This window comes from Diabrotica virgifera, chromosome 6 (genome assembly GCF_917563875.1).
Source record: "Diabrotica virgifera virgifera chromosome 6, PGI_DIABVI_V3a".
NCBI lineage: Eukaryota > Metazoa > Arthropoda > Insecta > Coleoptera > Chrysomelidae > Diabrotica > Diabrotica virgifera.
The window spans coordinates 146,957,584-146,971,307 of NC_065448.1; the positions used below are offsets into that span (position 1 = coordinate 146,957,584).

General features: G+C 34.6%; 1 protein-coding gene across 2 annotated transcripts in view; it reads left to right on the forward strand.

Moving 5' to 3' along the window:
• Positions 1 to 13,724, forward strand: part of LOC126886924 (mismatch repair endonuclease PMS2) — a 106,235-nt gene that overhangs the window by 63,968 nt on the left and 28,543 nt on the right. For both annotated transcript variants that reach the window (XM_050654086.1, XM_050654087.1), the window contains 2 exons: positions 5,610 to 5,710; positions 13,358 to 13,455. In XM_050654086.1, the coding sequence (XP_050510043.1) occupies positions 5,610 to 5,710; positions 13,358 to 13,455 (199 nt within the window). The remainder of the gene's footprint in view (positions 1 to 5,609; positions 5,711 to 13,357; positions 13,456 to 13,724) is intronic.

A 13,724-nucleotide genomic window follows, 5' to 3' on the forward strand; every position in this document is an offset into this window, starting at 1 on the left:
CAAATGTCCTTGGTCAACATATTTGAATCATATGGTCTCTCAATGCACGTTAATTCTCCTACAAGGATTACAAAAACTTCATCTACCATAATTGACTATATTGTCTCAGATTTCTCACCCCTTGATGTCTGCTCTACAATTATTAATGCGGGATTATCAGATCAGGAAGCAGTATTTACGAAGTTTAACATCTTCAGCAAACCCTCCTCGAAAACCCGACGTTTAGGTAGGATTTTTTCCGCTCGGAATTTTCATAAATTTCAAAATTTATGCTTAACTTCTGAGTGGCTTTTCCTTCTGCGGACGTGGACTATAATTTCAACGATTTTATAGAAAAGCTTGTCTCTATCTTCAATAAGGCATTTCCTTTAATTTCAATTAAGCCAAAACATCACAAACCCTGGGCTACAAAAGGTATTCGCATATCAGCCAAAAATATGCGCTCACTATTGTATATCAAGAAATTTGCTACCAACGTCTCTGTCACTCAATATATCACCAAGTACAGGGTAACCTATCTAAAACTCATCAAATCAGCTAAAAAAGCCTACTATCAAAATCGTATGGAAAGCTCTAAAAGTGTTGGAAAAGAAACTTGGTCCATAATAAACGATCTTCGAAATAGAACTCACGCAGTTCAAACATTTGCCCTTCCAGACCCGGAAAATCTAAACGAATATTTCGTTAATGTGAGTAAAAATATAACTTCTACTATTTTGCCACAAAAAGATCCCATTTCCTATCTCCCCAATTCAGGAGTGTTCTCGAATTCATTCTTTTTAAGACCAATCGATATATCTGAACTGATCCAAACTATCAATAGTATCAAAAGCAAATCATCCTGTAGTACTGATGGACTATCCATAAAAATATTCTCAAATCTCACAGAAAATGTGTTGGAAAACCTCGTCTCACTAATTAATGATTCCTTTGAAAGAGGCAAATTACCAGAGTGCCTAAAGATAGCCATTATTATTCCCCTTCATAAGGGTGGTGAAAAATCTAGTGCTTGCAACTATAGACCTATTGCCTTACTACCAGTACTTTCAAAAATTATTGAGAGACTCATAAAAACCCGTCTTATGTCCTTTCTCATTGATAACAACATCTTATCCCAAAATCAGTTCGGCTTTTTAACTAATAAATGTACCACTGATGCCTTGTTTTCTATGTTTCATGAGGTTTACCAAGCACTAAACAATAATCTTTATACTGCCACTGTTTTCTGTGACTATGCCAAAGCTTTTGATTGTGTAAATCACGACATTTTGATTAAAAAACTAAATTTCTATGGGATTCGAGGTATTTCTTTGAATTGCTTCCAATCTTACTTGAATAATAGGAAACAACTAGTTAGAGCAAATGATACTGACTCTAGTCTCAAAAACATTGTATGTGGAGTACCACAAGGTTCAGTATTGGGTCCTCTACTGTTCCTTATCTTTATAAATGACATCACTAACTTAAAAATCGATGGAAAAATTTTTCTTTTTGCTGATGATACCAGTATCACTTGGAGCAACTCAACTATTGCATCTCTTCATGCAACTATAACTTCTGATTTGCTTACGATAAAAACCTGGTCTGACTCTAATTTACTCTCTTTTAACGTGGATAAGACAGTAGCATTATCCTATAAAAGTGCTCTTCAACCCCTGCTTGTTAATAACAGCCAGATCTCTACCGTTGATTCTGTAAAATTTCTTGGTATTTTTTTAGACAGCAACCTCAAATGGTCCCTTCATATCGATGTGTTAAGTAAGAAACTCGCCTCAGCCTGCTATGCTATAAGATCTGTTTCGAAAGAACTCAATTTAGCATCTTCTAAACTAACATATTTTTCTTTGTTCGAGTCTCATCTTCGATATGGTCTTCCTTTTTGGGGTTCTAGTACAGCTGCCCAATTAGATGTTATTTTTAAATTACAAAAAAGAGCAATAAGGTATATGTTTGGCCTCAGAAGAACAACACATTGCAGAAGTTACTTCAAAGATCACGGCATTTTAACCCTTACATCTTTATATATTTTAGAAACTGTTTGCTTAATTCGTAAACACATGCATGTCTTTCCAGCAAGGCCTCGTCATGACTACTCCACCAGAAATTCAAATTTTGATGTCTATTTACCGATCCCGTCCTCTGAGCTAGTAAAGAAATCTATATTATATTCCGCAAAAAAAACTATACAACCATCTTCCTTTACAACTCAAATCTCTCAAGTTCTTTCCCCAAGTTCCGTAAAATGACAAAAGCTCATCTATCTAAAAGACCATATTATTCAGTAGAAGAGTTTCTTAATGACTAACTAAGAAATTACAGTAATGTACAAGTAACCAAACTGATCTATATTTGGGTGTCACATGCAGCAGCTTAAACTTATTAGTTCCTATGTTTATAAATAGTTTACTTTGTTGTATATTCACTTTGCAATTTCTATAAATTGTTGCAATATATCGATTTTGTTTTTTTTTCTTTACTTTATTAACTTATATTTTGTATTTATGTATATTTTTTTTATATTGACGATTTATCAAATTTCAGAAAATTGTATTTGTTATTGTTATTGTTAGATATTATTTATTTATTTTTTCTGACTTTAATTAAGCTTTGTCCATAAAATTTGTATTTTCAGTGACAATAAAGCATATTTCTATTCTATTCTATTCTATCATCAGGAAAGAGCCTGGCTAATTCTGCAATTAACTCTAATTCTAAAAGTGCCCAGCATTTTTCACTTGTTATGGTTCTGTCCCAAAAATAAGGTCCAATAATGGTATTAATATTTCCTTCCCACATATTCACCTTTTGTCGATATCGCATATGTGCCTCCACCATCCAATGCGGTTTTTAATGCGGATTTTCATCTGAATGGACATCCCTTGGCTTCGTTTATTTCTAGTGTCCTCGATAAATTCTTCCGTCCGTGGGTATTACCGGTATGCCCTGTACTTCTTTGGAAGTTAGATTATACCTCAAAATATACGGGTGACTATCGCGAAGACATGATGAAGATGTTTTTAGCAATGGTTTGCTCAAATCTGATTCCAAAAGGAGCTATCACTGTTATAGGCAATGCAAGTTTATTATAAAGCAAACTTCTTATAGCTTATTTCAAAAAATATAAACATACCAAGATATCCTCTACGAAAAAGCTCGACAAGATTGTAATATTTCTTATTAAAAAACACAAGAATAAATTTAAAAAGTACGATGCACATAAAATTTATTTGGGCTTAAGTTAAAGAGTGAATATTTCCCGAAAGATATACTTTTAAAATATTTGATAAGCGTAATAGGTCACCTTATGCCAAGTGTTAAGCCAATTGGAAGAAAATGTATAAGATTTACTGTGCATAGTGTGCATGTTATCAAAGAAGTGAATGTGTGAAAAATTGTAGTAAGTGTAATAAGTAGTGTAGTAAACTAGTACCTAAATCGCATTTATTTTATTTATTTGGTTCATTCGCAAATGCACACCACTGTCGTGGACTAAGGGGTGATACTTTATTTCATAATAATGAAAATATCCTTTCAATACAACTGTTGCGATGTGGAACTACCGGCATAATGGAGAAACAAAACATATAGTCCAGAGAAATAAGGTTTTTGTCGGGACACTTGAGCAGCCAGGTTGTAAATGGATTTTTTGGGTACTATATACCTAATACATTTTAAATACAAAAATGCCCGTCACAGTTTGGACGAGAATTTTAGTTATTAACAAATAAGGGTCAAAAATTGCAGTTTTTTCGTTTAAATCGCTACAGGTAAAAATAGGGTAACTAAATATCTTCTTTATAATATTCTTGTTTTTGTAGATAAACCAAGGTTTAACATGGCACTTTTTGAATTTTGGTCCGATCCTTTTTTGTTACGAATAGTGCATAATAAGACTAAAATTTCAAAAATAAAAAATATGCTATAACTTTTGCGAAAATGGCCTTAAGACTTTCATATTGCATGAAAAGTTGAGTCAAACATTCCATATAATGCACAAAAAAATTTAAGACGATTCATCAATTAGTTTAAATTTTATTCAATTTGTTTATCGCAAAGAGCTTTTTTTTGCAATGTTATTGTTCAGAAAATAATAATGACATAGCAATTCTGTGGAAACCACATGCAAGAATAATAGTTATATTTTTAAAGTATTGAAAAAAATCATTAAAAAGTGGTTTTTATCACTCCGAAAAAAGGTTAGTAAAATAGAGTCATTTTTGGCTTCTAAACAATTTGAATAACTTTGTTAATATTGACTATAGAGTAAATCTACTTTGGGATTTCAAAAGCTGGTATTTTTATACGAATTTTCAGAAAAAAAAACTTTTTGCCTAGGTTAATTAGGTTCAAAGTTAGTCACTTTTATTATTTAATTCGCAGTTACTTCTATATACATCAAATTCTCCTGGAACAGTGTTAGTTAACATACTACTCCGAAACGGCTTGGCCGATTTTTATAAAATTTTACACGTTTATCCTGTAGGACGTTGAAGAGGTTTTAATCTATTTTTTATACCCATAAGTTATAAGGGGGTTGCCCAATGACATTTTTTTTATTTTTTTGGACAAAATTATCTACCTTAACTTTATATGATGTAGAATTAAAAAATACATACAACCCTTAATTTTCACTCTTCTATCACCAACCCCTATTTGTTAATAGCCATATATATGTTTACATCTATAAAATTCTCCTGCCACAGTGTTAGTTTCCATACTCCTTCGAGACCGCTTGACCGATTTTTATGAAATTATATATGTATATTCGGTAGGTCTTAAAATCGGTCGTAATCTATTTTTCATATCCCTGAGTGATAAGGGGAGTTCCCCTTAACGTTTTGTAATGTTAGATGGGGTTGTGTGTACATAACGTTCCCTATAAGACTACGAGTACATACAAATTAAAAAAAAATTATGATCAAAATCCATCAACAAGTTCCAGCGATATTAATCGCAGCATATGTTTGCAGAATCAGTTTCATTTTTTAAGTGCACGTATTTTAGTAATTTCCCTCCACCGACCACGAATTAATTCCGTTCGAACGCCATTTTGAAACCACTCTGTTGAGGTTCAAAGTTTACTCAAACTTTTACACATACCCTATATATCTTCAACTTCAAAATGGCTCTAGTTAGGTTGCTTAATTGTTATAATTTATTTTCGAAATTTTAGTTTTATTTTGCAATATCCGAAACAACAAATAATCGGACCAAAATTCAAAAAACGCTATTTTAAACCTTGGCTTATCTACTAAAAGAAAAATATTATAAATAAGACATTTAATTACCCTATTTTTACCTGTAGCGATTTAAACGAAAAAACTCTCATTTTTGACACTTATTTGTTAATAACTAAATTTCTCGTCCAAACTGTGACGGGCATTTTTGTATTTATAATATATTAGGTATATAGTACTCAAAAAACCCATTTGCAACCTGGCTGCTCAAGTGTCCCGAACATGGTATATTTTTGCCTTATTTCCCTGGTGTAATACGCGTATTATTAAATATTTCCTTGATCGACCCTGCAAATGTTTTGATTACTTGATGATGATTTATTACTCTACGTCTTTTTTTACAGCTTTTATTTACTGTTTACTTCATTTTAGTCCCAAACTTTTGGAATTAACCGCGGGAAACGAGTGTTTATTGATTGAAAATTTACATGTATTTAAGAAACACGGATTTTCCTTTAAAATAGACGAGGACGGTAAGTCGACACTTTAACACTTTAAAATTTATAAAAGTTATGAAATGGTTGCCCATGTAAGCTCATCTTAATTTTTTTTGTAACGATTATTCAGCAATCTGTTAGGTATAAACATTCTAACATTAAGCGTCTTTGGGTTTGAAGTAAAAAAAAGTTGACGTTAGAGAGGTCAGTCCAATGACTGAACATCTAGTATGAATAGTGTGACCAACTAGCCCGAAAAATCCGGGACATGGCCCGAATTACGAAGTCGTGTCCCGGCGTCCCGGACAAGGCTTCCGGGCCATCCGAATTTTCAACGTTTTGGTAAAATTCTATTTTGAAATTTTGAATACGTTATTCTTCTAAGAATTCACATCAAATTGAATTGGTGGGACGAAAAAAAGTGAACAATTTCTAGAGTGTAATACTAATACCACATCCAAAACGCATGTATTTTATATCGTGGTATTATAATTCTACGAAAACTAAAACGGTTGACTTTTTTTCGTTTCTGTATTTTAATTAACTATTTATAATGGGAAATAAGCCACAATTTTACCAAAAAAAGATTTTATTCACTGACACAGTGAATAAAACTTGAACTGTGTCAGTGAATAAAATCCTTTTTTGGTAAAATTGTGGCTTATTTCCCATTATAAATAGTTGATTATAAAAATGCCACAAGGAAATAGCTTCAGAACAACATGTATTTTAATTATCGTCTTCTGAAAAAAAAATGGCCCGATTTTTATTGAAAAGTCCCGGATTTCAGGTATTTTTTTCAGCCTTCTCCCGGATTCGACTGAATTGGAGTTGGTCACACTAAGTATGAAACAAACATGACATTCCGATAATATGCTACATACAAATATACATTTCACATTTACAAACAATACATATATCTAAAATATAAACACAATTACGGTGAGTTAGAAAACTTATTTATAAATCAGGTCCAGTGGATTTTTACGTTGTAGTCTGTGAGTTTGTTGACTATTATCAAGCAAGTTTATTGCCAGGGCATTTGGATGGCTTTCTAGGCGTTTTATGTACCGAACACTGCACTGAACTATCACTTCACTGATCGTAGGTATTTCTAGATCACAATAAATGTCTTTGTTTAACACGTCTGTTATAGAGCGTAACACTTTAGATTGTAATCTTTCCATTATGGATATCTTGGATTTTGCTGCTGTACCTCATAGCTGGATCCCATAGGTCCAGACCGGTTTGAGTATTGTATTGTATACCAACAGTTTGTTACGTATAGACAACTTCGATGTTCTGCCCAGGATCCAATAATGTTTACGAAATTTTAAGTTTAACTGTTGGCGCTTTTTCCATATATGGGTTCTCCATGTCAAAGTTTTGTCCAGGTGCATTCCAAGGTATTTAACGCTTTCGGCTTGTGTAATTGCTTTGTTATTTATTTCTATATTAGACGATATTTTGCAACATTTGGTAAATATAATATGTTGTGATTTTGATTCATTGATCTTTATGGGCCATTTCTTTGTCCACTTTTCAATGTCCCTAATATGCCTTTCGGTAGCTGCTGCGGGATTTTCATCTGTGACTAACATAGCTGTGTCGTCTGCAAATGTTGTAGTCGTTACATTTTCGTTTGTTAGTATGTCGTGTGTAAATATCAAATATAATATAGGACCCAGAACACTCCAGATCGTATAGGGTAGATTTTAGATGTATCTGCTTCATGCTTAACACGGTAGTATCTTCCTTCTAAATATGTTTTCAGTATAGTAAACATTGACTCAGGAACGTTCATTTTTATTTTGAAGAGCAACCCTTCATGCCAGACTTTATCAAAATCCTGACTGACGCCTAGAAAAAGTGCAGAACAGATTTTTTTCAAAAGTTTTATTTACTATATCAACGACTCTATGAACTTGTTCTATTGTTGAATTGTTCTCTCTGAAACCAAACTGGTGATCCGGACAAAGATTATTATCAATTATTATCTTCAAAGTCTTGTCGCTAATAGCTTCTCAAATAGTTTAGCTAGTACCGGTAAGAGACTAATAGGACGATAAGAGGTATGTTCGTGAGGTGGTTTACCAGGTTTACGGATCATTATTATATCAGCAATTTTCCATTGCGTTGGTACAATTTTGAGCCTTAGTGCTGAGTTGAAAAGTTGTGTTATCACACTTAAGATAGTTCCTGTTATAAGGTCGTAGCCTGGAGCTTTTTTGGTTTTTAATCTATATTGAATAGTAATTTTTACCTCTCTTTTTGTTACTGGTTTAATTTGCTCACTTGGCTGTTGGATTGTTGCTAGACTTTCATAGATAGCTTCATCTTCTTCAGCACTGACAGAGGGTAGAGGTTGAAAAACTTCTTCAAGATATGTTCCAAATGCCTCTGCTTTTTCTTGATGTGTTCTCGACCATGAGCCACCTGAATTTCTTAATGCTGGTATGTGTTTACTGGGTTGTTTTAATTTCCTGTTAGCCTTCCAAAGTGAATAATCGGTATCTGCTGTTGGTGTTAAATTTTGAAGTATTGTATTTTTTAGCTGTCTTGCGGCTCTATTGTAGTTTATTTTGTCTTGATGCTGCCTTGTGTTTTGACATATCTTTCTTAGTCTCCTCTTCTCTTTAATTTGGTTTCTTATATTAATAGGATAGTTTCTTTTATTCTGTGTATCTTTACATTCTGGAGTGGCATTCCAGACAGCTTCTTGGAGAAGTGTAGTAAATTCGTATACTGCCAATTCAAGTTCATCTTTTGTTTTTAGAGAAATATTAAAGTTTATTTTTTGATGTATTTCTTCCCTGAACTGATTCCAGTCGGTTTTATGATTGTGCAGTTTTGCTGGACGTTCCTTCTCAACAAATCTTGAATTTAGTGTCGCTATTACGGGGGTATGGTCTGAAGCAATTTCATAATTTGGTACAATATTTAGATAGCCTTCTCCAAAACCTTTGCTTACAAAGAAGTCAAGACAGTCAGGAAGTCTGCTAGGGTCAGTGGGCCAGTAAGTAGGTGTGTAACTAGATAAGTGTTTGAGATGTAGTTCCTGCATCACTTAAAAGAGGATTGAGGATTCTACCTCTACCTGGTGGAGAAAATCTAGAGCCCCAACCCACATGTTTTGCATTATAGTCAGCACCGGCAAGAAATCTATTGAATTAAAATAATTAGTAAATTATTCTTTATTCGGTGGATAGTTTGGTGGAAGATATGCTGCAGATATTGCTACTTATCCAAGCCAATCTTCTCTGATAATGCTTGCTGCCTGCAGGTGTGGCTCTTTTATGTTACTAAGGTGATAGTATTTAATCCCTTTTCGAATAATAACGGCTGCACCTGCTCTAGCATGCCTTTCAGCATCAGGGTGTGGTGCATTATAGATATTATATCCATAAAATTTAAGATTGTGGTTGCTTGTTAAATGTGTCTCTGATATCAGCATTATTTTAATATTGTTTTCTAACAGGAAATATTGCAATTCGTTTTTATGATTTGCTAGTCCATTTGCGTTCCAGAGTCCTACCTTAAGTAACTCACCCATTGTTCTCAGAGAGAGTGAATGTTTGAGTTCTTCTCTTAGTTCTCTGATTTCTTGTGTAAGTTCATTTATAGTTTTTTGCTGTTTTTCCAAAGTTTGTTGAAGAAATAAATTTTGTTGTTGCAGGTACATGTTTTGTTGATTTAGATATGAATAGCTATATTTTTTATGTAGCATGTGCATATGTTAATCCAGTTTTTCGTTGGTGAGGGCTTGACGTAGGTCTAGGGCCAATATATTGCTGCGATGGAGATGGATAAATTGATTCGGTTTTCATCTTAATTATGCGGAAAGAAAAGTATCTCAATTAAAACGGGATAGTTCCTAGGAGTTGGCTGTATACCATGTTATAGTTAAAATACTTTCGAAATAAAAACTCTTGTTGTATTTGGTATAAGTTAAATAATTTCATTAAAAATTAAAAATCCAAATGGATTACATTAATTTTTCAGAACGAACGCTTTTGAAATTATTAGTCCATCTTCAGTGAACTTTGGGGTACTTGCTTAATAGCTGCAGAACCAAACAGTGGTTGTATTTAAAGTTCTAATTACATTTTAAACAGTATAAAATTAGCCGACTTTAAGCCGATGAATCCAGATAGCTTTTCGGGAACACAAGGTCCCTGAAACTTAAGGAATTATGAAAAGAGATTTTTCTTTTAACATCCTTTATAAAAGGTGTTTATTGTCGTATATAGTTAAGTAGAAGATTTCACTTAAATATTCTCTATAATGAAATACTTATTTTTCTTATTTATAAGAAGTGTCATTTGTTTCTAATTTTATTTGCTACCAAAATGATAGTTTTATATATTTCTTTTTCTTCTTATATTAGACCTTAGGCCATGTATATGACGTTGACTGTAAGCTATCTCATATTTTAAAGGTCTTTCTGGTAGTCTAGTGCCTGTTGGCCTTAAATATCTTACTGTTCGAGCTAGTTTTTTATTAGCCATTCGTGTAACAGTCTAGTTTCATTCCTGTCTTCTCTCTCCCATCTTTTCCATTGTAAAATATCCTGTATTTTACAGAGATTTCTTATTTGGTTATTAGTATTCTGTCTCATAACGTCTTCCGAGCAATACTTGGTCTCAAGTTTTTCATTTCTCACTTTATTATCACTCACTTTATTTGTTGTTGTATCTCACACATGATTTATGTAAACGTTTTATATGTGGCAAATATCTGTGTTAAAGCAACAAGACAAGCTAATATGACAGATTTTGCGAAGAAAATATATTTTGCCTACTTTGGACTAAAACTTGGCAATCAAAATAAAGTTTGGGTTCATTATAAAGTTTGCAAATGATGTGTAGATTATCTTCGAAACTTGTTTAAGGGTAAAAAGAAAAGTTTCAGATTTGTTGTATGTATTGAAGGGCGAGGGCCATGTCGCGACTGCTAGTTCTACTCGTGTGATATCAAATTCTTCAACTCAAAATCAAAGCATTTCATTTCATACGCAGAGCTTCCTTCAGTTTATTCCCTAGTTATATTGTAGCGGCAGATTTGATGATTCATTTCAAAATTCAGTATGAATCCATTCCAAGACATAAAATAGCTCTCCAATGCATATTATAATAAATTAGTCATCAGTAATCAGTAATATATGCTACGATACTGGTACATTATTTTTCTTATGCAGCGGACATCGGGTTGAAGTGTGCACACACAAAACATCGATATTATTATATTGGCTGCTTGCTGTTCTTCTTCTTAAAAGTTTTCTTCTCAATGGAGATCGGCTATACAATTTTATTGCAATCTTTTCTCTGTCTTTAGCTGTTCTTATTAGCTGTTCAAAATTTAGCCTTGTCCATTTTCGGATGTTTCTTAGCCACGATAGTCTTTTCCTTCCTAGTCCCCTCTTTGAGGGGATGTATATTTGAGGGGAATAATGTTACTACCAGCTATTTGATAGGGGCTATGAGTAGACGAGGCGCACCTGCGGTAATTTGCAGATGGATAAGGGCATCCCTGGAGAATAGGATAGTAATATCCACTCTGGGTAAAGCAACCATCAAAGCAAGAGTAGGTGGAGGCTGTCCACAGGGAGGAGTTCTTTCACCTCTACTTTGGGCAACCTTGGTAGGTGATCTTCTCAAAAATCTGTCCACAGAAGACTTTTACTGTCTAGGATACGCGGACGATATAGCAATCGTTGTCAGGGGCAGGTTTGCCCAGGTGGTGTCTGGAAGAATGCAAGCAGCCCTAAATATAGTTGACGACTGGTGTAAACAAGAGAGACTGATAGTCAATGCTCAGAAAACACAAATCGTTAACTTCACCAAAAAAACAGCACTACAAGGCCTAAAACCACCGGTGCTGGGAGGAAAAGAGATTTCATTTGCCAAAGAAACAAAATACCTTGGGGTTTATTTTGATCATAGGCTTACATGGAATACTCACATCATAAAAACCACACAAGAAGCTACTATGTCCTTGGGCAGATGTAGAAGAATGTGTGGTAAGAATTGGGGGCTTAACCCCAAAATGACTCTATGGTTATACACAAGGGTTATTAGGCCTATGATAACCTACGGCTCGGTGACGGTGGACAAAGACGCAGCAAGTGGGAGCAATAAGGCTGCTAGGTAATACACAAAGGCTAGCATGCCTGTGTATTACGGGGGCCATAAAAACCACTCCTACAGCAGCGCTGGAAGTCCTACTGAATCTACCACCACTTCATATCTTTGTGCAGGGCGAAGCCAGATCAGTGATGCACAAATTAATTCATGGTCAGCCACATATAAGCCAGGTGCATGGTGCTGACAATAGAAAGCTAATCGAGGAGCTAAAAGCCGATATTGTGATGGGGCAGCCTATCGATGCAACAGCAACGAGATACAGCTTTGACAATAAGTTTAAAATTAATATACCAGGCAGGGAAGACTGGAAGGAAGGTGTACCCATACAGGCGGTTGCTACCTAGTACACTGATGGCTCAAAAACATCGGAAGGTGTGGGAGCTGGCATAGTAGGGACAAATCAAGGAATTCAGTTCCCGGTTAGTCTATCAAAGGATGTCACAGTTTTCCAGGCGGAAATAACGGCAATCCATCACTGCGTGGAAGAAATAGAAAGGCAGCAAAGAACGTTCCGTTCAGTTGCCATCTTCACAGATAGTCAGGCAGCGCTTAAGGCACTCAATTCTGTAGAGGTCAAATCTAAGCTAGTATGGGATTGTGTGAGTGCCCTAAATAAACTAGGATATCGTAGCAAGGTTACGGTGGCCTGGGTACCGGGGCACGAGGGTCATAAGGGCAATGAAAAAGCAGATGAAATGGCCAAACAAGGCTCATAAATGCCATTCGTTGGACCGGAACCCTTCTGCGGCGTTGCAAAGGCAGTTACAAGAACGGCTACAAGAAAGTGGGTAGCTCACAAATCTTTGGAATGGTGGAGGAATTCACCAGGTCAAAGACAGGCGAAACAGTTCATTACAGAACATTCGCCAAAATTTACGGCAGACCTAATAAGCAAAGACGGGAAAACAGTCAAAGCCATAGTAGGTCTGCTAACAGGGCACTGTAAGCTGAATAGGCACTTAAAGCTGATGGGATTGGCAGATGATGACCTGTGCAGATTCTGTAACCTCGAAGAAGAAACAGCAGAGCACATTTTATGTCATTGTGACAATCTGGCAAATGTGCGGTTATTTGCATTAGGAGAACAAAATCCAACTGCAAATAGCTACATGGAAGGTTCAGTCTCGAAGCTATTAGACTTTTTAAAAAGGGTCAGGCTAGAGAACGTTATCTAGGACTAGAGAGCCACAATAGATCTGAAAAGGTCGCAGTGGAATAGGCCAGAAAGCCACCTCTCTAAATCTAATCTAATCTAGTCCCCTCTTTCCCTCGATCTTTCCTTTCACTATTAGTTGAGCATATTGGTACTTATTATATTTTGTCAGTAAGTTGTCTATGTATGATGTTTTCCTTACTTTCACTGTGTTAAAAAGTACTTGCTGTACTATTTCAGTTTTAACTCTCTATAGTGTAACATGAAGAGTAAATATTGAAATAATAAAAATGAAGGGCTCATTGCAAAATCTATTAAAAATTACAATCCTTAATCATCACATACCAATAAACACAGAAAATTTACAATTTATCCTTATTTTTTTAGCTCCGTGTACCAAGAAAGTTTCTTTGAGTGCTATTCCAATAAGTAGAAGTTTTGTATTTTCCAAAGAAGATATAATTGAAATGTTATATATGTTGCAGGTAAGATTGATTTAACACGCATTTTTTTAAATTAAACATTAACTTTTCTGAATTGTTTTAATACTTTTCAAAAATAATACCATGTAGTCCGGGTAGTATGGGCGCACTGGTCAGGAAAAGTAGTATTCTCATTCCATATTTTTGCACAATCTTCTTTGAAATAGTCCCATTATAAAAAAATACATCTTGCCAAAAGAAAATGGTGGTCAAAAATTGTCTAAACCAATTGTGACATTTAATTTTTTTGTTCGGAACAAATTTTTTTGATT